Here is a 25,898-nt window from a genome sequence, read left to right on the forward strand (position 1 = left end):
TACTATCATTTCCAATTTACAGGGACCTCAACAGATCCAGTTATCATGGTTGATGCATGTACACAGTATGAAGAGCAAGAAAGTGCATCTACACCAACAGTGTCAACACCAAAGAAAGGTTGTGCTACACTTGTATTCGACGCTGATCAGACACCCATCGAAGATGACTGACTCTGACTACAAGCCTTCGGAGCTGTCGATTGATGAGGCATTACAGGAAAAAGAGGAGGAGATATGTGAAGAAGATAGGTTAGTTGTGTGTGAACATACCATAGTTTAGTTAGAAGGTAATGAAAATTAATATAAACAGATTTACATTAATGTACTTGAAACAAAACACATCATTGATAAAGTTTTTTTGCTTCCAGACAAAGGCAAGAAGAACTTTTGCACAAATGCCGCAGGAAATATGCACAAGACAAGAAGTATTTCGTCTTTGAGGCCAATTTGTTGGAGCTGTTCCAGTATTGCCCAATTTGTGCTGGATCAAGTTCTAGCGAGGTTGTTAACAACATTGGCAGTTTAGTGCAGATCAGGCAGAAATGTGGAAACTGTAAATACACAAGAGTATGGAACAGCCAGCCATTTCTCAATTAACTTCCTGTTGGAAATCTGATCATGTCGGCATCAATTTTGTTGTCAGGAAGTCTACCCTCCAAGAATCTAAGGGTGTTTGACATCATGAAAGTTTGCAGGATTAGCCGCAATACCTACCATCGTCATCAATCATCCTACATCATTCCATCCATAGTCAACGCCTGGCAAACAGAACAGACGAGTCTTGTGGAGAGACTCAAAGGCATGGAAGGTGGCATACATCTGACAGGGGATGGTCGTTGTGACAGCCCTGGCCACTCGGCCAAATATGGAGGCTACACGGTGATCGAACAAAGGATCAACAAAGTGCTGGATACCCAACTAGTCCAGGTAAATAGTTAGTGAATTAAGTACATGTAGTAATATTCTTGTACATGGTACAGTACAATTTACCACACTTCTAACTTAAGACTAATGAATGCAAGGTATGAAACCACCATACAAATACAGTATAGAACAATGATGACATATTACCAATGTTGTTTATGTCGTTATTCAGAGCAATGAGGTAACCAGCAGCAATGCTTGTGAGCTCGAGGGCTTGAAGAGGTGTCTGACACTCCTGACCGAGACGCATGAGCTGGATGTCGCATCTATGGTAACTGACAGGCACAAATCTATTGCAAAGTACCTGAGAGAAGAGACTCCGCACAACCCCCGCACAGCAGAGCTGAAACATCACTTCGATGCATGGCATATAGCGAAAGGTGTGAATTTGTGTGCTCATTATGGAAGTAGAACTGAATTTATTAGATTATTGTACATTTGTGTTGTATTATATATGCTTCTTTGCTACATGTATGTTGGTAATTAATTGAATCTTTTAATTACAGGACTTGGTAAAAAGATCGATGCCCTCGCCAAAAAGAAGGGTTGTGAAGATGTTGGTTTGTGGAAGAAATCGATCATTCACCATATGTACTATGTCGCAGGGACAGTTCCAGAAGGGCAGGCTGACTTGTTAGGGGAAAAGTGGAAGTCTGTTGCGAACCATGTGCAAGACATACATGAGCATGATACCGAGATATACCCCATGTGTGACCATGCCCATTTACTAGGTGACAACAGAAATAAACAATGGCTTAAACCAAGTACATGGAAAATGTTTTTGCACATACTGGAATAATTTAAAGGCAAAATTAAGAGTCAAATTTAGTTGCCAAATCAGAAAGCCACCTACCCAGGCAGCAGTCCTGGTGTTAATCTCTTTCCCTAAAAATGTAAACTATTTATTGCAGGATCTAAGCCAGCTGAGCTGCTGAATGACATCTTAACCAATCCCCATGTACTTAAGGACATCAAGAAGATCTCGAGTACATACCAAACATCATCTCTGGAAGCATTCCATAGTTTAATCATTCGCTTTGCACCGAAGCATACAGGATTCATGTGGCTCTGTCAGCTTGCTAGGTAACTAATGATAATCTGGTACTAAATGGATTTCTTTTAATTGTGTTTTAGGGATACTTTGATTCTATATTTTCTGTAATTGTTCAGTCTACATAAGAAATAATCGTTTTAAATATTTATTTCAGGTACTACTTGGCAGCACTACACTACAACGAAAACAGTGCAAGACTACAGGCTGTGACTCGAGAGGGCCAAGAGCGTTTCACAATCCGTTTCCCAAAGTTCAAAAAGGGTCAACATTCAGTACGCAAGGAAAAGACAACAGCAACATATAGTAAGTTTAGATAGGGGACAGATTTTAATATACCAAATTACCAATACAGTAACACATGAGCATTCCGACCCTGCTAAACTATTCTATTATTTTTAGAGTACACAACAAACATTCTTGAAGATCTTCTGCAAGCCTATTCTGACTCGCCACAGGACTTGAGAGAGTCCATCCAAGAAGTCCGTGAACAAGAACCACAACCTTTGGCCTCAGAGATGGACCACCCCGATAAAGATGAGGCAGTGCGTCAGCACAGGTCTCGGTTCATTAACCAGTAACAGTGTTGACTAGACTATCTTTAATCATTGCTTTGAAATAAGATTCCTGCTTTCTTTTGTGGTGTGGTTCTTATCTTGTGTAAACAGTTCCTTTTAATTTTGTACAAAAACTTTTCTTGTATCTATGGGTGATACTTCATAATAGTGTACTTCAAATAAAATTGACTATCTCTATGCTTATATACTGTATTAACATAATACCTGGCAGACTGTCAAACTGGTTATTGAATCCTCTGGTGATCAGCCATCAATATTATACATTTTTCTTTTGTTGTGATTGTTTCTACTCACTCATATCACTGATATTATTGCCTAATAAATTACATTCTGCTGTTTATGTCTGTGCTTGTTGGTGGGGTGTCGGGACCTACATTTCGTGCAATGCACTTCTACTGAACCAGTAGGCACAGTGTTCCAACATCCAGGTTCTACTTTCTTCTGGTTGATCAGATTAGCATTAAATATATTACTATCATTAGTAGAGAAGCTGAATTAAAGCCCTAAGAATTTAAAAATACTTTTGAGCTGTGAATGTTTCCTGATTGCTATAAACATTGATCATGGGTGCTGGAAGATTGTGCACAAAACTCGGGTCAGAATTAAGGTACTACAGGTGTTATGCCAGCTTGAGCTAAATGTCACCAGAGTACAGTGAACTTGCCTAGTGACTGAAATATATAAAAGTTGAAGTGAAATAAGTAAGGCCAAAAATCAATTACGTCTGAATATCTTTATTATTTGTACCACTTTTAATTATTTGTGGGCTCGCACATATACCAAAATAGACTAATGTACACTGCAATAAAGATCAAATGTTACAAGTGAAAAATTAACAAAAGAACCCTTTTTTATTTATCAAACAGTAAATTAGTACAATCTTACAAACTTGTGATTTGGAAAATGTTATATTTACATGTTTCTTTGGAAAAATAATATTGTAAATGATGTACTTTGTAAATTATTTACATCATGCAAAACCATTTTAACCGGTTCAGCTGCATGACTTATGTCAAATTACAGATTTGGCCATTGAAATCCCTGATAGCGGCCTCCCGGTTCAGGGTAAGTCTTCCGTATCTCGGTTACAGCACATGCAGGCAGCGGGACTCTGATTTTTGGGCCGAGTACACCCCAGCACCAACGTACAAACTGTCGATAAGCTGTATATCGATACTTCCTAATGAAAAAAAAGTATACAGATTATAAATATATTTGGAGAAAAATAAAATGTTATGTAGTACTATTATGTAGCAATGGTTACAAATTGGCTTATAACATGATATTTTTATTTTACTTGTACAAAATAAATATGAGGTTGTACATGACTGCTTGACAGAATCATAGACCTCTTCTATATTTCCTCACATGTGTAGTTGTTTCTTTTCCCAAGCATACATTGAACTTGCATACACAGAAAAAATAAAAGCCAAGCTGTTTTTGACTGCTTGAAAGAGTTTAATGGTATCTTTAAAAGTGTACCATATCTGTAGCGACTAAAAGTATTATATGAAAGCAAAGCTGCAATAGGCAGTTGGGTCAATCAATATTTACTTACTGGTGTAGTGGGCCATCAACTGCTCTGTGTTGTTGTTTGTACTGAAGATACGCTATTTTCAGTGTCCAAACACTGAGACAGCCTTCTCTAAAGCCTGGGTGGCTAATAATGCACCTTGGTTTCTCGTCGGTGTCTTCTGTCTGGTCAGTAGGTTGCAAACTGTCTATTTGTTCCATCACCTGCCAGATCTCTCTGCAGCATACGCATTCATCTGCAGTGGGCATGCTTTCACAGCATTGACATGTACACCTGAATATTGTACATAACATTAAAAAAATAAAATATCTGACGGACGTGTGAGGAACAGATGACAAATTAAGATCGACATTTAGTGCAGGTCAAATTAAATAAAACAGAATTTACCATTCAGTATTGCCGACTCGAGTCTCGCCGGCTGCGGAATCCGCTTCTCTTTCACAAGTTTCTGCCTCGTTGTTCGATTGCCGGGCAGGAGGCTCGTACTGATAAGGCAAGATGCCTTGAAGTGAAAGGCTAGCTGGTTCACTCTCTACTTCTGTAACTGAATCCAGATAACCCACCGAATCTGAGCTTGAATGATCGCTGTCGCTGTCTGAAGTTGTCGCGTTGCTTGCCATTTGGACTGATTTTATAAAATGTCAATGTTTGCCACGTGTGACGTCACCGCTCGTTCGGGAGTGATCGGGGGTGTACTCGGCAAACTTCGGAACCAACATCGGTTTTTAACGTATATGTCATTTAATTATGACCAAACTTTAAACATTTTTATTTATTTTTATTCTGGTGATATCTAAACTACATGTTAAAAAACACCTGTGTTAGATGCATTACATGGCCTTTAACTAAACAACCGCGGATGTCTTGAAAGACTCATTCGCTAAAGATTCTGAAGATATCCGCGTTCTTGTGACACGTAAATACTACGCTTCCTATGTTTTGGTGCGGACTGCGTTCACACTAGCAATGAACCGCTCCAGAGTTCGCAAGCAAGCACTCCGAGACCACCTATTTTAGCGGACCAAAGTCTGGTTGTTTAGTTCACTTAAGAGGTCTCGGATTGTGTTCACACCGACCCAAATGAACCGCACCAAGCGGCTAAACGCATCAGGGTTCGATTCAACCGGACTATACAAGGCAGGTGTGAACGCACCCTAAGACCTTTCAAATAGTTTTGATCATATTTAAGACTTTTTAAGGCCTTAAATTCTGATTATCAAATGTAAGACTTTTTAATAATGATAATAATAATACATTTATTTTATATAGGCGCCTTTCAAGGCTCTCAAGGTCGCCGTACAAACACACAAAACAAGATACACAATAGATAACACCAGCGTAAGAAACATCAACAAGACAATGCAGTATATAAATCAATCAAATAACCAAATAAAATAAGAGGATGTGTGATCAGGGTGGATATGCGAGTGTGAAGAGATATGTTTTGAGGCGTGATTTGAAAATGGGGAGAGAGTCATTATTGCGGATGTCAGATGGGAGGGAGTTCCAGAGGCGGGGTGCAGAGCGGGTGAAGGCTCTAGACCCCATGGTGGTTAAACGGAAGGGGGGTGCAGTGAGGTTGAGGGAAGCAGAAGACCTGAGTGTGCGAATGGGTGTGTTGATGTGCAGGAGGTCGGAGAGGTACAGAGGAGTGAGGTTATGGATGGCCTTAAAGGCGAGGAGCAGAATCTTAAAAACTATACGGGATTTGATGGGGAACCAGTGAAGTGGCTGAAGAACAGGAGTGATGTGGTTAATGGAGGGAGTTCTGGTGATGATGCGGAAGGCAGAGTTCTGAACCAGTTGAAGTCTGTGGATGGATTTGAGAGGGAGATCAAAGAGAAGGGAGTTGCAGTAGTCAATGCGGGAAGTGACCAAGGTGTGAACCAGGCTCGGTTCTACGGGGGTGCATAAGGGTGCATTGCACCCTCAGTTGAGTCGTTATGCAACCTCATTTGAAAAATGAAAAGTAAAAAAAAAAAAAGTGAAAAAAGTGAAAAATATTACATATAGCCTATAGTAACAATAATAATAATAATAATATTAGTAATAATATTAATAATAATAATAATATAGTACAATTTTGGTTAAATAACATTGTCTGCTGCATTTATTTGTTCAATTTAAACGGTAAGTAACGTTATGTCAGGTGTGCGTGACCTGTGCCGCTGTGTGTTCATCATCTGCAAGGTGCTTACACAGCAGTCAATGATGGACATCAGAAAATGGTTAAAACAACCAGCCCTTATCGCCAGCAGTAACACTTCATCTACGTCTGCAGGTAATAACAGTTCAGATCATGGGGACATTACGTCACCCGCGGCCACTGTCGTGGACACTAACGCCCGACTAACAGGTGTTGTGTCAAATGATGCACCCCCGTCGTGAAATGCACCCCTGTCGTGAAATGCACCCCTTGACACGAGAACGCGCATTTCAATGTATAGTCCGCTATTCTCTGTTGTCTTTTTGATGGTTGGGTTGTCGAATCCTGGATTTTGCATTCATTCGTCACTTATTTTTCAGTTAATTTTTTATTTAATATATATTTTTATTTAATTATGACGTCCTGTCTGTATACTTTTCCTTGTACTTGTGCTTTACAATGTATTGTTTATTTTTACATGAAGTGCTTGAGGGTGGGATTAATATAATTTTTTTTATTTTGGGTGGTGCTTTTTATGAACAGCCTGGTTGCCACGATATGCACCCCTTGCTATCTCTGACAATACACGTGTCACATACATGAAACTTGCTCCATTTATTGGTACTAGTCCTACAAATATACCCTCCAAAGTACTTGAGGGTGGGATTAATAGTAGCATCTTTTTTGGGGGGGGCGCTTTTTACGGCAGGCCAGGGGGTGCATTTCACGACGGTCTTTTTTTTTCTTCGTGTGTGATTATTTGACAGATAAGAACCACACAACTTCATTAGCGGCCGCTGTCGCCCTCTGTCGGCCGTCAGCGCAACTTAAATTATGACGATAAACACTTTTTTTTTTTTTTTAAAGGGACGGCCGGCCGCCAACGGCCCTTGACGACCGGCCTTTCTGTGGTTCTCCAGATGGCCAGTCCGCCGCTGATTATAAGGGAGGACAATGAAGGTAGACAGGCTTTTACCAGGGGGGTAAGAAGAGTGTCTAACTGACAGGTAGATGGATTGGATTTACTGATGAGGTCAGATATTACAACAGCAGAGGGAAGTGTGAAACTTGAAAGAGAATGAGAGAGAGGGTCCGTGAAAACAGGGAGAGATATACTGCAGGTGGTGTTAGGAGTTGGTTGCTGGTGAATTCTTTCTATTTTGTCATTAAAAGATGACATGAGGGAGTTACAGTAGTGTGGAGTCTATTTTTATATAACATTACAAGATTGTTATTATTACATTATTTGCTTATTGTGCTCATTGTATGTGCTGTGACTTAGGAATAAATGGACCCAATCACCACCCCCAAGTTTTGACGGGGTGGACAGGAACGAAGGGAAAAGTTAGCTTGCAATATTGAAAGTAGCAAGGTTGAGTGCAGAGACTGAGAGAACACAAAGAGGTAGTCAGAACAGCACATCACACCGGCCTTCACTTTGTATGGGAGCCGCGCTCCCCCGCAAAGCTAAGAAGCAACATTATGGTTTCCCACTATATCTGAAGAAACGTTAGAGAAAACGAATTAGTATGATGGTGCCAGAGTAGGGAGGGACTTCCACAGGCCGACCGAATGCTGATTGGAGGATCGTGTTGCCAAAAGATTCTATCTGAGTCTGCGCACCAACCAAAGAGAACCAATTCTAAACCGCGGTATCTCTTCAGCTAGTCTTGACCAATCATAAATGTACGGGCAGCGCCCTGTATAATAAAATGTATTGTCGCACGAGGTTCGAGGCTCTTGACGGATTTGGTGGTTACAGATTATAGCTTTGCTGCCTGTCATTCCCAAAGACGTGATGAGTCCTTGGCCAAGAAAAAATATATATGTTGCTCTCTTTACAATAAATAATTCAACTTAGAAGTTGTCTGTCTTTTCTGGAATTCTGAACCCAACAAAATGGTGACCCACGACGTGGTTCCAGAAAGACGATTGGGAACTCCCGTCTTTGAGTCCGAGGGACTGAAGGACGGTGGAGACCTCCTCCGGATTCCTATCAATACTCACAGTGCCAAAATCAAAGGTAAGCAGAAGCCTGTTGTATAACTACCAAAATTCTGCATAGGTAGAATAGGACTGTTAGAGCTGTGAGTGTTGGTGGATGAACAGAGGAGGTAATGTAAAACCTATGAGACAACTGAAGTGTGGGGGGAGCAAGGGATATATTTCTGATAAGTGTGCAGATGGTTTAGGTGTCCGGAACCTATGACAAGAATTCAAAATCAACATAAGAGTTTGATACCTATGTTAAGAATTGAACATAAACATAAGAGTTTGGTACCTATGTTAAAAAATTAAACATAAGAGTCTGGGACCTATGTTAAGAATTTGTGATCAACATAAGATCTGGGACCTATGTTAAGAATTAAAAATAAAAGTCTGGGACCTTATAGATGAATTCCAGATAAGACTCTGGGACCTTAAAGAATTAAACATAAGAGTCTGGGACCTATGTTAAGAATTAGTGATCAACATAAGAGTCTGGGACCTATGTTAAGAATTAGTGATCAACATAAGAGTCTGGGTACTATGTTAACAATTAAGAGTCTGGAACCTTATAGACCAATTAAAGATAAGAGTCTGGGACCTTATAGATCAATTAAAGATAGGAGTCTGGGACCTTATCAGAAAAGAGATTAAATCCTCCGCCGTGAGGCTCCACCGCCGTGTGGAGGTTGTGGGTTGGGGGAAACGAAGAATAGGGCAAGTGATTGGATTTGAAGTAAGATATTTATAGTAAGTGAAGACTTTTACGGAGAGCCCGTGAAGACGGCATAGGTTTACATTACATTGCATTTAGCTGACGCTTTTATCCAAAGCGACTTACAATAAGTACATTCGACCAGGAAGATACAACTTTGAAGAAAACAGAATCATATAAGTACATCAGGTTTCATAGAGCCAAACATTTCAAGTGCTACTCAACTTGCTTTAGATAAGCCAGTCCTTTATTAGTATATAAGTGCTTTGTTATTAATTCTATCTCTCGAAGTGGAGTCGAAAGAGATGAGTTTTCAGTCTGCGCTGGAAGATATGTAAGCTTTCTGCTGTCTTGATTTCAATGGGGAGCTCATTCCACCATTTTGGAGCCAGGATAGCAAACCCACGTGTTTTTGCTGATGGGAACTTGGGTCCCCCTCGCAGTGCGGGTGCATCGAGCTGTTTGGCTGATGCAGAGCGAAGTGCACGTGCTGGGGTGTACGGTTTAACCATTTCCTGGATGTAGGAAGGGCCAGATCCATTTGCAGCATGGTACAGAAGTACCAGTGTCTTGAAGTGGATTCTAGCAGTTACCGGATGCCAGTGAAGGGAGCGGAGGAGCGGCGTGGTGTGGGAGAATTTAGGAAGGTTGAAGACCAGACGAGCCGCTGCATTCTGGATGAGCTGCAGAGGTCGGATGGCACATGCAGGCAGACCAGCCAGGAGGGAGTTGCAGTAGTCTAGGCGTGAGATGACGAGAGCCCGGACCAGAACCTGCGCTGATTTCTGGGTCAGCTGGAGGCGTATCCTCCTGATGTTGGAAAGCGTGTATCTGCAGCAGCGGGTTGTAGCAGCGATGTTTGCAGTGAAGGATAGTTTGTTATCTAGGATCACACCCAGATTCCTTGCAGTCTGAGTCTGGGAAACAACAGAGGTGCCAATGTTGATTGTTAGGTCAAGAGTGGGACAATCTTTTCCCGGAAGGAAAAGCAGTTCAGTCTTGTCAAGGTTGAGCTTGAGGTGATGAGCAGACATCCACCAAGAGAGGTCTGCTAGGCAAGCAGAGATGTGTGCGACGACCTGGGTCTCTGAGCGGGGAAAGGACAGAAATAGTTGGGTGTCGTCAGCCTAGCAGTGGTATGAAAAACCATGCGGGCTGTTGACTGATCCGAGCGAGTTTGTGTACAAGGAGAAGAGGAGGGGACCAAGAACAGAGCACTGAGGGACCCCTATAGTTAACTGAAATGGGTCGGACTCGGACCCACTCCAAGTTACCCTGTAGGTGCGGTCTTTGAGGTATGAGGTGAGGAGGGAAAGTGCAGGGCCTGAAACTCCAAGTTCTTGGAGAGTGTGAAGGAGGATCTGATGGTTCACCGTGTCGAATGCAGCAGACAGGTCCAGAAGGATGATGACAGAGGAGAGGGGGGCTGCTTTAGCAGTGTGCAGTTCCTCAGTGACAGCAAGGAGGGCAGTTTCTGTTGAGTGACCTGCCTTGAAACCAGACTGGTGCGGATCCAGAAGGTTGTTCTGATGGAGATAACAGGAGAGTTGTTTAAAGACAGCTCATTCAAGTGTTTTAGACAGCAACGGGAGGAGAGAGACAGGCCTGTAGTTTATAACATCAGACGGGTTAAGAGTGGGTTTCTTTAGGAGAGTGTTTACTCTTGCCTCCTTGAGACTGTTTGGAAAGTGACCAGAGGTTAGTTAGAGAAGTGTTGATGAAATGGGTGAGAAACGGTAGAATATCAGGAGCGATAGTCTGAAGGAGGTTTGAGGGGATTGGGTCCAGAGGACAGGTGGTAGGACAGGCAGAGGTAATGAGGGTAAGAACCTCACTTGGAGAGAGAGGGGAAAAGGAGGTTAGTGTGTGGGTGAAAGGAGGGTCTGTTGACCCAGCGGTGAGTAAGGGTGAGTCAGAAAAAGAAGAGCGAATATCATCAAACTTTTTTTCAAAGTGGTTAACAAAGTCGCTTGACAGAAGGGAGGAGGGGGAAGGGGCTTTGGGGGGGTCCAAGAGGGTGGAGAAGATAGAAAATAGTATTTTTGGGATTGGAATAGGAAGATTAGATCTTATCTTGAAAGAAAGTGCTTTTTGCCTGAGAGATGGAAGCAGAGAAAGAGGAGAGGAGAGACTGATTAGGAGGTCGTCATGGTGTTTAGATTTCCACCATTTCCGCTCTGCTGGCCTAAGCTCTTACTGGCAGTGCGTCATTTAGCCAGGGAGCAGGAGGGGACTGACGAGCCTGCCGAGATGTGAGAGGACAGAGAGAGTCCAGAAAGGATGAGAGAGTAGAGAGGAGAGTTTCTGCAGAAGAGTTTGGAGACAGGAGTTGGAACGAGTCAGAGAAAGGGAGGGTTGAGAGCACCGATGAGGCAAAGGTAGAAGGGGAGAGGGAACGAAGGTTACGGCGGACAGGTGCCGGATGAGAAGAGATTAGGTTGTTATGTTTGGAAAGGGGTAGAGAGAATGAAATGAAGAAGTGATCTGATGTGTGGAGCGGGTTTACAGAGAGGTTAGAAGTAGTGCAGTTCCTTGAGAATATGAGATCAAGGACATTGCCAGCGTTATGAGTTGGTGGGGATGGAGACGGTGAGAAGGCAAAGGTGGTTAACAGAGATGTTAGTTCGTCTATCTTCCCTGTCTGGAGGTTGAAGTCTCCGAGAAGTACAGCGGGAGTGCCAGTTTCAGGGATGTGTGAGAGGAGATGATCTAATTCCTCCAAGAAGTCCCCCAAGGCGCCTGGTGGACGGTAGAGAACAACAATGGTTAATTGTATAGGATGGGTTACTGTGACGGCATGGAATTCAAAGGTGGAAGGAGTGAAGTTAAGTAGCTTGAAGAGGGAAAAGAGCTCTCTTTGGGAGAGAGCAGGAGAACAGTGCCACCTCCTCTGCCAGAGGGTCTGGGTGTATGGGAGAAGGAATGTGCTGTGGAGAGAGCTGCTGGGGTGGATGTGTTGGATGGAGTGATCCAGGTCTCCGTGAGAGCAAGGAAATCCAGAGACTGCAGGGAAGCGTAGCCAGAGATGAAGTCAGCCTTAGGAACAGCTGACTGGCAGTTCCACAGGCCCCCTGAAACGAGATGTTGGATCTCAGTGGAGCATGTGGGATAGACAAGAGCAGGCCGGTTATATCGATTAGGAGATACACGGGGCCAGTGATAATTGCGAGAAGACACATGAACAGGAATGGAGAAAATACACATGATTATAGCTTGAGGGGCTAAAAAACCAAAGAGAATTGAATAAAACAAAAGAAAACACCAGCGATACTTAGCTCAATCAAAGTAGGATTTGCCTCCTCTTTGCCTCCCTCGTGACTCCCACAGGACTCCAATGTCTTTGTCAGTCTTCGTCTGGCTGAAGCTGACGCTCCAGGAAAGAGCCACCTAAGATGGACACCTGATTGCTGAGTTCTCACAGCTGTGGGGGCACGCCCCTCTAATTAGTTAACTCTGTTCAGCTGGTGGGCTGCAGCAGACTGTTCCTGCCTATTGTAATGCAGGGTTGAGGCGCGTGACCCACTGAGACCTGTGCTACAGGTTGAGTTGAGCAGATCTGAGATTTAAAATCTCTCAGAAATCGCCGTTTTAGCTACAATAACTACAGAACAATTATACAGAGTAGAATAAATGAAACAGAGAAGTCTATTTAAACAAGAATATAACTTACAGTGATTGCTGAGTCAGTATAGGTAGTGTCCTCACCGGGTCTGGATGCAAACTGAGTTATTCTGATTTTAAATGCGCTATTTAAATTATTTTTAGCTGAGGGCTTACTAACTCAGGCTGAATCGAGGATATTTTCTGAGTCTTCACTGTGTCACAAACTTGAGCAGGGTATGGCAACTGTACATTCTTATTGTTTTTTGCTTCTTAAACTTTTTATGGAAATGTTCCTTTATCTTCAGGGCTATTCAGTGGAGTGCTGCTCTGGGTTATGCCTGCCAGCCTTTTCTGATGACCCCGAATCCTGACCCTGATGAAGGGCCACAAACCAGATTTAATGTGGCCCATGCCAAAACCAATGTCAGGATTGAAATGACTTTTGGGTTACTGAAGGCCCGATTCACCTGCCTGCGGGGGCTCAGAGTTGCCCCTGAAAGAGCTTGCCGCATCATAACGGCATGTGTTGTGCTACATAACATTGCCACAATGAGGAAGGAGAAGGCCCCTCCTGCAAACCCCCAACCTCCTGATGTGGTAGACCCCATCACCCTGGACTACCCTACTGGCAGGGCTGTCAGTAGTTATATTCATCCCGCTTTCGTCTCATTAGTATGCATAAAAAAGTGACAGCCTCCCCTTTGATCGAGGTGTGAGATCCCAAGTAGGTGTGAGATCCGTCGATAGGAGGGGGGTGATGTGTATTCACAGGTGTGAAAAGCCCCCACTGTTGCGCCTTATGGTGTATAATAAAAATAAAAAATAATAAAAAATGCTGTTTCAATCACATTAGTATGCATAAACACTGACAGGTGGGCCCGCCCCCAAGGGGGTGTGTGTGTGTGTGTGTGTGTGTGTGTGTGTGTGTGTGTGTGTGTGTGTGTGTGTGTGTGTGTGTGTGTGTGTGTGTGTGTGTGTGTGTGTGTGTGTGTGTGTGTGTGTGTGTGTGTGTGTGTGTGTGTGTGTGTGTGTGTGTGTGTGTGTGTGTGTGTGTGGGTGGGTCTCCCCTAACCCCTGCTGTGGACCGGTCTACATCAAATCTTATTTTAGCCCCTAAAGAAAAGCCCACCATAAACATAATAATAAAAAATAGTATTGATGTATGTTACCACTTTCCTTCTTCGTCAGACAGAGGGGTGACTGTGTGAGCCTGGCCCTGCCCCCTCCTCCCCCCTTCCTGCCATCTTATTACTAGACAGAGGATGTAATTTAAAAACACTTACCTTACACTTGTATTTGTTCTCTCTAAAACAAAGTGTATGTAAAGGTGGGGGAGACTGTCTCCCCCTTCCTGCCACCTCTCTCTGTTTCTGCTGATGTGTAAAATATACAAAATAAAGTTTTATATACTTACTCTCTTGTTAAAAGGTGATGAAGTTTGCAGCGTAAGCCAGCCATCAGTGTTCTAGTTTTAAGGTTTTGCATACCTCAAAGTGTGTCTAAAATTATCTTGGCAAGAGAAAAAAAAGCCAAACTTTGCCGAGGCCATAAAAAAAAAAACGAATTGCTGCTAAGAAATAAGTTCAGAAAGCTCTGACTCGAGTGGAACACTGTTAGAGTCAAAAGTAACTCTCAATGTATTCAGACAGAGTATGCAGATTGGGGCTGATCAGAACAAAGAAAGCACCTTTTGCCTTCCTAGTCAAAAGTGTTGATTAAGTTAGCCTGCACACAATCCCTTACTGTCACCCTTACCTCTTCCTATGGCTGTCAGGCCTTTTGGTGTGTGTGTGTGTGTGTGTGTGTGTGTGTGTGTGTGTGTGTGTGTGTGTGTGTGTGTGTGTGTGTGTGTGTGTGTGTGTGTGAGCCTGGCCATGCCCCCTCCTCCCCCCTTCCTGCCATCTTATCACTAGACAGAGGGGGGAGGGATTTTAAAAACACTTACCTTACACTTGTATTTGTTCTCTCTAAAACACAGTGTCTGTAAAGGTGGGGGAGACTGTCTCCCCCCTTCCTGCCATCTCTCTCTGTTTCTGCTGATGTGTAAAATATACAAAATAACGTTTTATATACTTACTCTCTTGTTAAAAGGTGATGAAGTTTGCAGCGTAAGCCAGCCATCAGTGTTCTAGATTTAAGGTTTTGCATACCTCAAAGTGTGTCTAAAAGTATCTTGGCACGAGAAAAAAGCCAAAATCCGCCTAGGCCATTAAAAAGAAACCGAATTCCACGTTTTACAAATGAACAGACACAAATGCAGACTTGACTACTTGGCAGTTGATTAAAGCAGATTTGTCCTTTTTCATCTCTCAAAGGTTTAGGTCCTGTTCAACACTGGGTACAGAAATATATTCAATATACAGTCATTTGTATGTAAAGATTTTTTAAGTTATAAGCACTTAGAAATATACATTTGATTGCATTTAAAGTGGCTGTAGACAACTTATCATAATGAAGTAGTTGATTGCACAAATTTGTAATGGATGTAGAATAAAGAAGACATTAGCATTTAAATTGGCTCCCTATAAGACTCGCTTTCTCTATGAAATTATGTCTGGCTCTGAGTAGTGTTCTCCCTTTCACAATAAAAGCCCAAACACAATACTTTCTGAATCACTGCAGGAAGTAATGTGCTAAAATGCAAATACAAATAGCTTACAGTAGCTCCCAATTAGTTGAACAATTGGAAAACCGCAAGGACTGTGGAAACACCTACTGGCAAAGGATTGTGGATGCAAATTATGCAAAGAGGAAGAAAAAACATTCTATCTAAAGCCATATAACACAACCTACGTATTGACAGTATGAGTACAACAAAAACAGTATGCATGTTGATGCAAACGACGATGTTCAGTAAACGATCAATCAAAACCGAAGGATCCAATGTATTTTTAAATGGAGCAGAAATAGAACTAGTCTCCCAGTTCAAGTATATTGAACAGGGAGTGTCATATTGGACTCGCACTTGACTTTTTAAGAAACATATCCAGAAAGTATCCAATACCATTAAATTCAACTTGCAACATTTTAAACAAATTAGACCTTTTCTTAACTGTCAATGCTGCAAAGTCATACCTCCATTGTATGATTCTATCCCACATTGAATACTGTTTTACAAACTGCTCGTTTGCTTGGACCACACACCTGAAACCCATAGAACAGCTGTTGAAGAGAGCTATCCAGGTGTTTGACAGAAAGCCACAGTCATACCACCACTGTACCATCCTTGAAAATCACAATTTCTTGAGTTTTTGACAATTTTATGTCTTTTAAAAGTATGTGTTTTTTTTAAATAATATTTACATGGGCTGGCCCCCCTCCCCTTGGGGGAATTCATCCACAGAAAACACACTGGACGCAGCACTAGGTCAGAAACCAGAGGAGACTGTGAAGTCCACCACAGACGGACCACCTTTGGACAAAATGTCCTCTCCATTAAAGGCAGCTCATTGTGGAATAGCCCCCCCCAACTGAGATACGGGATTGTCCCACTCTCAATAGTTTTAAAGGTCAATTTAAAGAATGGTTGAGCAACAAACAGACGTGTAATCACTGTTAAATAAATGCACTTTAACACAGGGGTATCTCCTCTTGCACTTTATGTAGCGCTTTTATCTTATCTTGCACTTTATATATCATAGCTGCTACATTGTACTGCCATGTGGTAAATGCTTGTATGCTGCTCATGCTCTTTCTGCATATCATGTATTTATTTTTGCTGTATATATATAAATGTCATGTTCTTATATGCTGTATGTGACGGGACTACAGATGGAAATTAGCTCAAAGCTAAAATCTGGCTCATTTACACTTGTAAGCATTATTTTTGTTTTAAAGTGTTCATCAATGTGCACTACGGTGGCCCTGAAGAAAATTAAACATTAAAATATGTTATCGATGTCCCCATTCCCAGTTTGTTTGGGAATAATTGCGATGTTTACTATGTTTTGGTAGCTCTTAACAAAACAACATTTTTGTAAAAGACTGCGACTCTAAAAGGCAAGTTTGTGATTTTAACACTGTTTCGATGAAACAATGCAGTCTTGTGACGACCCCTGCTTGGAGGTCTCCTATGGTGCGTAGGGCCCTTTAATGATCCTCCTCTGCTTGTGCCCACACTGATTGAGGACACCTGACGCACTGATTGAGGACACCTGACAGCTCGCACCGGAGGATTAAAAGGCCTGAGCCAGAGCCTCGAGGTCTCTCCCCGCCAGAGGACTGGACCTCGGAGAGCAGCGGCGCTTATTCTTATTTTGCCTTGCCTTATGTTTGTTTTTTGGCCACGTTACGTTTTGCCAAATAAATACCTTTTTATATACATATTCTTGTCCTTCCCACGCTTTTTGTTATGGCCAAAAGCCAGGCCATGACAGATGGGGGCTCGTCCACTTCTTTTATCTGTGATACAACAACGGATAGGTAAGATTTGTGTTGGGAGTTGGTGCGCGTGTATAAAGTTTGTTGGGAGCGCGTGTGCAGGGCGGCCGGTTTCTTTGTTTCGGCTCATTGTGGGAAGGACATTAGATTTCAGATCGTTGTTTGGGGACTGATTAGATCACTTTGTGAGGCTTTGATTTGTTTTGCATTATATTTCAGGACAGGGTTTGCCAGTTGTTCTTAGCCGTGATCAGCTGTTTGCTTTATTTTTCCTTTGTCTCTCGTTGACACGGGTGCGTTGTATGTGGAGCAGTGCGGAGCGGTGCGGAGTTTTCCCTGGCAGGTTAAGCGGCTGTTCCCTTGGGTTTGTTGAGCGGGGTGTGTAGTGTTGCGGAGAAAGTGGTTGAAGCTTCGGCTTGGGAGCATGGCCGTGGTCTCAGTAGTGTTGCTAGCCTGCTAGTCGCTTTGCTGGGCCAGCGGTCTCCAGTGCATAAATACCCACCACAAGTAACTGCATGAAGACTAGGGAGGAGATTAGTCAGTGGGATGTTAACAGTTAATGGGGAAACTCCAATCAATAAGTTAGTGTTGTTCCACTTTGGACGCATAGCAAACGTTGTGGTGTTGATCCGGTTTTTTGTTGTTTTTTTTCTTCTCTCGGCTTAAAAGGTTCGGTTTTGTATTCCGGTGAGGGCCCGGTCTAAATTAATATGGCTGACGTAGAGGCATTTATTGAAGCTCCGTCTCAGGAGTCTCTTGACACTTTTTCAAGAGACCAGCTGCTATTGATTGCTGAGCATTTCTCGGTGACTATTGTCGGTGATAGGAAGATGAAGGGGAACATCAAAGACTCTATAGTGTCGACATTGAGTGAGACAGGAGTGTTTGCTGCAAAGGAAGAGGGGGTTTTGTCAAAACCTCTTTTTCAGGCTAGTGCACTTTCTTTTGAGCAGCAGAAGGAATTGTTGTTGTTGCAGCTGGAACATGACAGAGTAAAGTATGCGTTGGGAATTGAAAACTTGGCTTGACTAACATTCCTTTTCTAAATATATGTTTTTAGATGCTTTACTTTGATTTATTTCATGTTATTTTAACACAACATTACTTTTTCATATTTTTCAACATACTGTGATATTCTGTTTTTGTCTTTCTCTCCTTTTTCCATTATATTTTTGAAAAACTACATAGTGGTTTTTAGCAAAATACAACATGCAACTAATACATTATACAATATTACGACTTTTTGCGATATTTTCAACACAATATACTTGTACCTTTTTTGTGGTTGTAGGGCTTCAAGATATTTTGCATGTCATGCATAAACACGGTGTCATCTTTTCCTTGAAACTGACGTGCTGCCCGTTTTACAAAACAAGTTATTTTTCTGCTTCTTCATCCTCTGAATTTTCCTCCCCCGTCCTTCTTCCTTCAGCCAGCACAACAAGAATCAAGGTGGATCTGTGAAATGAAACACCTCTTCCCAAAGCGTGACTTCCCTATTGAGAGCATGCGTCTAGGGCAGTAGGGTCTAAACCAATTGGCCAGATATACTAACATGCAGAACGTACGGTATGTTTGAAGACTAACCATTTATCCAGTTCAAGCTGTCTTTAAGATGTGACATTGCGCTCTGACTATTTCCCGTAAAATGGTGACAAAATATTACTTATTCTTACATTTGACCTCTTGCTGCTTGGTTGAAAATGATAGATGAAAAATAACTTTTAAAAAAAAGACTCAAACAGTGAGGGACATTATAATGGTGAAAAAACTCTCAATTCTACAGATGACTCCCCCTCCACTCAACGCAATAGGATTTGTTTAGCTGTAAGGACAGGTACCATATAATTTTCTTCAAAAGCTTTGTCTGTCGTCACACGTTTTGGCATATCCTTCGATTTAATGGCAACCGATACTAGAATAGAGATCCTCCAACAGTCTTTTAATACATGCTCTGGCACTGTCGCCAATTTGGGCAATTCCGTAGTATCGTGCTTTTTCTCTCATTATATTGAAGCAAAGCTCTGCCATTGCTTTTGGTATTTGTTCAACACATTCACAGCAGTCGGTTAGCGGTAGCTGATCTATAAGATTATTATGATCCGGTAATGGGTCTACAACACCATCCTCTATAGTTAGTTGACATTTCTTCACTTTGTTTTTTCTTTTCACCTTCCTTCTTTTTGTCTTTTTCGTTTTCCGTCCTATATGGTCCCTTTTCCTTTTCATTCGCATCCTGCGTTTGCTTTTCATTTTTCTTCTCCTTTTCATTTTCTTCAGTTTTCTTTACTTTTGCTTTTCTTATCTGCTAAATGTCGTTTGCAATCTTGGCGAGTGGTATGAGATATATTGTTTCTATAGAGGTTATCTATAATACCATCTTTTAAAGAAAGATATTCTTCACATGTCATGTTATCATAGTCCTCTTTTGTCCTAAAGAACTTACATGGATATGATATAGAGGAGAGCTCTTCTTCGGGAACATCCTCTCCCCTACTTTGTAACATCCATTCATTAAGCCCATATCCGTTATCCTGGTGATAATAAGGGTAGGCTACATCAGACTTGGTTTTTCTCAGATCCATGGCTAGTTTTCAAACTGTCGTCTTAGTGGGGGTCCTTAGTTTTAGATGCTTTGCTGAGTGGAGCGAGGGACTTTTTGTGTTGAATGGGGGGAGTCATCTGTAGAATTGAGAGTTTTTTCACCATTATAATGTCCCTCACTGTTTGAGTCTTTTTTTTAAAGTTATTTTTCATCTATCATTTTCAACCAAGCAGCAAGAGGTCAAATGTAAGAATAAGTAATATTTTGTCACCATTTTACGGGAAATAGTCAGAGCGCAATGTCACATCTTAAAGACAGCTTGAACTGGATAAATGGTTAGTCTTCAAACATACCGTACGTTCTGCATGTTAGTTTATCTGGCCAATTGGTTTAGACCCTACTGCCCTAGATGCATGCTCTCAATAGGGAAGTCACGCTTTGGGAAGAGGTGTTTCATTTCACAGATCCACCTTGATTCTTGTTGTGCTGGCTGAAGGAAGAGGGACGGGGGAGGAAAATTCAGAGGATGAAGAAGCAGAAAAATAACTTGTTTTGTAAAACGGACAGCACGTCAGTTTCAAGGAAAAGATGACACCGTGTTTATGCATGACATGCAAAATATCTTGAAGCCCTACATCCACAAAAAAGGTACAAGTATATTGTGTTGAAAATATTGCAAAAAGTCGTAATATTGTATAATGTATTAGTTGCATGTTGTATTTTGCTAAAAACCACTATGTAGTTTTTCAAAAATATAATGGAAAAAGGAGAGAAAGACAAAAACAGAATATCACAGTATGTTGAAAAATATGAAAAAAGTGATGTGTTAAAATAACATGAAATAAATCAAAGTAAAGCATCTAAAAACATATATTTAGAAAAGGAATGTTAGTCAAGTCAAGTTATCAAGACTGCATTGTTTCATCGAAACAGTGTTAAAATCACAAACTTGCCTTTTAGAGTCGCAGTCTTTTACAAAGATTCTGTTTTGTTAAGAGCTACCAAAACATAGTAAACATCGCAATTATTCCCAAAACAAACTGGGAATGGGGACATCGATAACATATTTTAATGTTTAATTTTCTTCAAGGCTACAGTAGTGCACATTGATGAACACTTTAAAACAAAAATAATGCTTACAAGTGTAAATGAGCCGGATTTTAGCTTTGACCTAATTTCCATCTGTAGTCCCGTCCCATACAGCATATAAGAACATGACATTTATATATATATACAGCAAAAATAAATACATGATATGCAGAAAGAGCATGAGCAGCATACAAGCATTTACCACATGGCAGTACAATGTAGCAGCTATCATATATAAAGTGCAAGATAAGATAAAAAGCGCTACATAAAAGTGCAAGAGGAGATACCCCTGTGTTAAAGTGCATTTATTTAACAGTGATTACACGTCTGTTTGTTGCTCAACCATTCTTTAAGTTGACCTTTAAAACTATTGAGAGTGGGACAATCCCGTAACTCAGTTGGGGGGCTATTCCACAATGAGCTGCCTTTAATGGAGAGGACATTTTGTCCAAAGGTGGTCCGTCTGTGGTGGACCTCACAGTCTCATCTGGTTTCTGACCTAGTGCTGCGTCCAGTTTGTTTTCTGTAGATGAATTCCCCCAAGGGGAGGGGGGCCAGATACACATACTTTTAAAAGACATAAAATTGTCAAAAAATCAAGAAAATGTGATTTTCAAGGATGGTACAGTGGTGGTATGACTGTGGCTTTCTGTCAAACACCTGGATAGCTCTCTTCAACAGCTGTTCTATGGGTTTCAGGTGTGTGGCACAAGCAAACGACCAGTTTGTAAAACAGTATTCAATGTGGGATAGAATCATACAGTGGAGGTATGACTTTGCAGCATTGACAGTTAAGAAAAAGGTCTAATTTGTTTAAAATGTTGCAAGTTGAATTTAATGGTATTGGATACTTTCTGGATATGTTTCTTAAAAAGTCAAGTGCGAGTCCAATATGACACTCCCTGTTCAAGATACTTGAACTGGGAGACTAGTTCTATTTCTGCTCCATTTAAAAATACATTGGATCCTTCGATTGTGATTGATCGTTTACTGAACATCGTCGTTTGCATCAACATGCATACTGTTTTTGTTGTACTCATACTGTCAATACGTAGGTTGTGTTATATAGCTTTAGATAGAATGTTTTTTCTTCCTCTTTGCATAATTTGCATCCACAATCCTTTGCCAGCAGGTGTTTCCACAGTCCTTGCGGTTTTCCAATTGTTCAACTAATTGGGAGCTACTGTAAGCTATTTGCATTTTAGCACATTACTTCCTGCAGTGATTCAGAAAGTATTGTGTTTGGGCTTTTATTGTGAAAGGGAGAACACTACTCAGAGCCAGACATAATTTCATAGAGAAAGCGAGTCTTATAGGGAGCCAATTTAAATGCTAATGTCTTCTTTATTCTACATCCATTACAAATTTGTGCAATCAACTACTTCATTATGATAAGTTGTCTACAGCCACTTTAAATGCAATCAAATGTATATTTCTAAGTGCTTACAACTTAAAGAATATTTACGTACAAATGACTGTATATTGAATATGTTTCTATACCCAGTGTTGAACAGGACCCAAACCTTTGAGAGATGAAAAAGGACAAATCTGCTTTAATCAACTGCCAAGTAGTCAAGTCTGCATTTGTGTCTGTTCATTTGTAAAACGTGGAATTCGGTTTCTTTTTAATGGCCTAGGCGGATTTTGGCTTTTTTCTCGTGCCAAGATACTTTTAGACACACTTTGAGGTATGCAAAACCTTAAAACTAGAACACTGATGGCTGGTTTACGCTGCAAACTTCATCACCTTTTAACAAGAGAATAAGTATATAAAACGTTATTTTGTATATTTTACACATCAGCAGAAACAGAGAGAGATGTCAGGAAGGGGGGGAGACAGTCTCCCCCACCTTTACAGACACTGTGTTTTAGAGAACAAATACAAGTGTAAGGTAAGTGTTTTTAAAATCTGTCTAGTGATAAGATGGCAGGAAGGGGCAGAGCCAGGGCCACACACACACACACACCAAAAGGCCTGAAAGCCATAGGAAGAGGTAAGGGTGACATTAAGTCAGTGTGTGCAGACTAACTTAATCAACACTTTTGACTAGGAAGGCAAAAGGTGCTTTCTTTGTTCTGATCAGCCCCAATCTGCATACTCTGTCTGAATACATTGAGAGTTACTTTTGACTCTAACAGTGTTCCACTCGAGTCAGAGCTTTCTGAACGTATTTCTTAGCAGCAATTCGTTTTTTTTTTTTAATGGCCTAGGCGATTTTTGGCTTTTTTTTCTCTTGCCAAGATACTTTTAGACACACTTTGAGGTATGCAAAACCTAAAACTAGAACACTGATGGCTGGCTTACGCTGCAAACTTCATTACCTTTCAACAAGAGTAAGTATATAAAACGTTATTTTGTATATTTTACACATCAGCAGAAACAGAGAGAGATGGCAGGAAGGGGGAGACAGTCTCCCCCACCTTTACAGACACTGTGTTTTTAGAGAGAACAAATACAAGTGTAAGGTAAGTGTTTTTAAATTACATCCCCCCCTCTGTCTAGTGATAAGATGGCAGGAAGGGGGGAGGAGGGGGCAGGGCCAGGCTCACACATTCACCCCTCAGTCTGACGAAGAAGGAAAGTGGTAACATACATCAATACCATTTTTAATTATTATGTTTATGGTGGGCTTTTCTTTAGGGGTTAAAATAAGATTTGATGTAGCCCGGTCCACAGCAGGGGTTACGGGAGACCGTCACACACACACACACACACACCAAAAGGCCTGACAGCCATAGGAAGAGGTAAGGGTGACAGTAAGTCAGTGTGTGCAGACTAACTTAATCAACACTTTTGACTAGGAAGGCACACCTGTGAATACACATCACCCCCCTCCTATCGACGGATCTCACACCTACTTGGGATATCACACCTACTTGAGATCTCACTCCTCGATCAAAGGGGAGGCGGGACTTAGCTCATTTGCATAATTGGGGGAGGTGTGACCTGTCACTTTTTTATGCATACTAATGAGAAGAAAGCGGGATGAATATAACTACTGCTTTCAGAGAAGCTATAACTTTATTATTTGCTTTGAAAGAAAAACACACACACACTGTAGAAAAGCCCCCAAAGTTATAGTTATTGACAGAGCCGGCCCGAGCCATTAAGCGACATAAGCGGCCGCTTAGGGCCCCGCAGCCACTAAGGGCCCCCTAGCAACAAAAAAAAATAATTAACTAATTGTTTTATCTCAGTACACCCTCGCCGTGATAAGTATGTTTAATTAATTTTATTAATATGCCTAGATTGCCTACTCTCAGTCATATATTATATAATTGAGTCAATCATATAATACATTAACCGTGCTTTACCTGAGCCTCATCATGAGACTAGAGAGGACGGCAGGATTGTAATTTCCCGTGTTCAGTGAATGCAACAGAGGCAAGGCACCAGACCAACCAGAGAGTTAAATGGAAATAAACATCCGTCTTATTGGCTGATAGGTACCTATCCTGTGAGCTGTGACAATGTTTAAAATAAACTGTCCGTCGGACTCAGAGTTTTTGAAGATGGACATAAAAACATTTGTTCTTAAAAAAGACGACAATTCTCAAGAGGTGGCTCACACAACAACCCCAGAGCCAGCACTTCAGCCAGGTGAACAAGGTATGTAAATGTCAGTAAACTTCCAAGTTATGCGAACATGTAAGCAAAGCATAAACTACAGATAGGTTGACGTTACTTTGAATCGCGGGGGTAAGCTAAACCGTTACCAAGTAGCTATAGCTAGCCAGATCTATTAAATAACCCCTTTGTCATACAATCTAAATGTTATGTTTTTTAGCGTTACCTGGTGATTTCAAAGAATGCTCTCTGGGAAATGTTGACTTACTGCTCGACATGAAGCTAGAAGCTACCTAACAGTAGACAGTTGATCCTGAGTCCTGTCAGTGTTTCATAGTTAGCTTAGCACTGACATATATGTATGTTATGTGACAGTATTTCTGAGAAAAGGTCAGCTGAAATAGTGGCATAGCATACATGCCAACCTTTCCAAATCCAAAAGAGGTAGGTTTGCGTGCGGCAAATGTGCACAACCAAATTAGGTAATCAGAAGAAATGGAACCCCAGTAATCACATGTATAAACCATGTATTTAACATATATTGCATCATTTTATGCATTTTTCAGAAAAAGTGGTAGTTTGATAAACGGTGAAATCAACGACATGTCTGGTCTGTAAAATGCCCGAAAAGTAAAAGAATTGGAGATAAATATCCCAAAGTCTCCACATTTTATTATATTTGTAATGTGTTTCTGTTCCTCTTTCAGTTGAGACAGTGTAGATGAAGGATGTGTCAGGATGTAGAATTCTTGTGTGAACATTGGATAAAGCCAGGTTAATTCTTGTTTCATGTTGTTGACATATTAGAGTCAAAGGTTTGCACAGAGCGAAATATCTTGGTGTTGCACCATAAATCAGAAAATACTGCATTAAAAAAGTCATTTCCTGCATTTTTCTACTGATAAAGTGTGATATAAATAATTTACAGGCTTTCAGATTGCTGTAATTCACTAAACAGAGACATTAACGACATGTTTGGTATTGAAAATGTCAGAAAAAGTATCTCCAAATCTCAAAATTGTATTATATTTTGTGTGTGTTTGTGGTTCTCTTTCAGTTGAGACACTGTAGGTGAAGGATGCTTCAGGAAAAGACCAAACACTGGATTTCTTTCAGTCGCAAACATGTGTTTTCGAGACACTGATACTAACGGGGAAATCCTGCAGTACTCAAATGCCTCGTCTCTATTCCCTTAAACTAATTTGGAAGTGATTACCCATCAGCCCCGGGTGCAGAGAAAAGGCAGCGTTACCCCCGGTCTGCACGTTGTTTCTCTTTCAGAAACACAGAGGACTGTTTGTATGATGCGATCACAGACCCGTTACAAACGGTGTCCGCCAAAAGTCGAGTCCAGTGTCTATGTAGAGTCATTTTTATTTGCTAGAGTTTGTGAAGATTGAAAATCGGTAGGGAAAGCCAGCTGAGTCGGTAGGCGGTAAAAACATGTCAAAAGCGGAAGACTACCACCCAAATCGGTAGGGTTGGCAGGTATGGCATAGTTGCCACTGCTTTACGTTTCGATAGCATGTTTGAACGTATTTGCAGCAGTAAATGTGGCTGTTTGGCCACTGACACCTGAATTAAAATGTGTCTTTTTGTGACAGATTTTTGCATGAAATTATAATTCTTCTTAATGATATTCCTAATGACAGCTAGTTTCTATGTGAACATTATGAGATGGACAGCAAGAGAGAATAAATGAAAAACAGTTATGAAATACTATATGACTAAACAAGAACACCGTTTAAAAGGGGAGTGATTTGTAAAATATCCATAAAG

The 25,898-nt window shown here is 41.2% G+C and overlaps 1 protein-coding gene and 1 long non-coding RNA gene across 2 annotated transcripts; one reads left to right on the forward strand and one right to left on the reverse strand.

Annotated features, from left to right (window-relative positions):
• The first annotated feature begins 748 nt into the window (after positions 1-748).
• Positions 749-2,335, forward strand: LOC307046869 (uncharacterized protein). Its single transcript, XM_079693527.1, has 5 exons — positions 749-927; positions 1,097-1,304; positions 1,431-1,484; positions 1,836-2,007; positions 2,133-2,335. Exons 1-5 carry the CDS (start codon positions 802-804, stop codon positions 2,293-2,295), a joined length of 723 nt encoding a protein of 240 aa, XP_079549653.1. The 5' UTR covers positions 749-801; the 3' UTR covers positions 2,296-2,335.
• Positions 2,336-2,900: 565 nt separating this feature from the next.
• On the reverse strand, positions 2,901-4,913 carry LOC307047551. The gene is made up of 3 exons (XR_013810481.1): positions 4,475-4,913; positions 4,112-4,360; positions 2,901-3,733 (listed from the first exon to the last, which is right to left on the reverse strand). It is a non-coding gene; the product is annotated as an uncharacterized lncRNA (long non-coding RNA).
• Positions 4,914-25,898: the final 20,985 nt, after the last annotated feature.

The sequence above is a fragment of the Notothenia rossii genome (assembly GCF_949606895.1).
Source record: "Notothenia rossii genome assembly, chromosome: 7".
In the NCBI taxonomy this organism is placed as follows: Eukaryota; Metazoa; Chordata; class Actinopteri; order Perciformes; family Nototheniidae; genus Notothenia; species Notothenia rossii.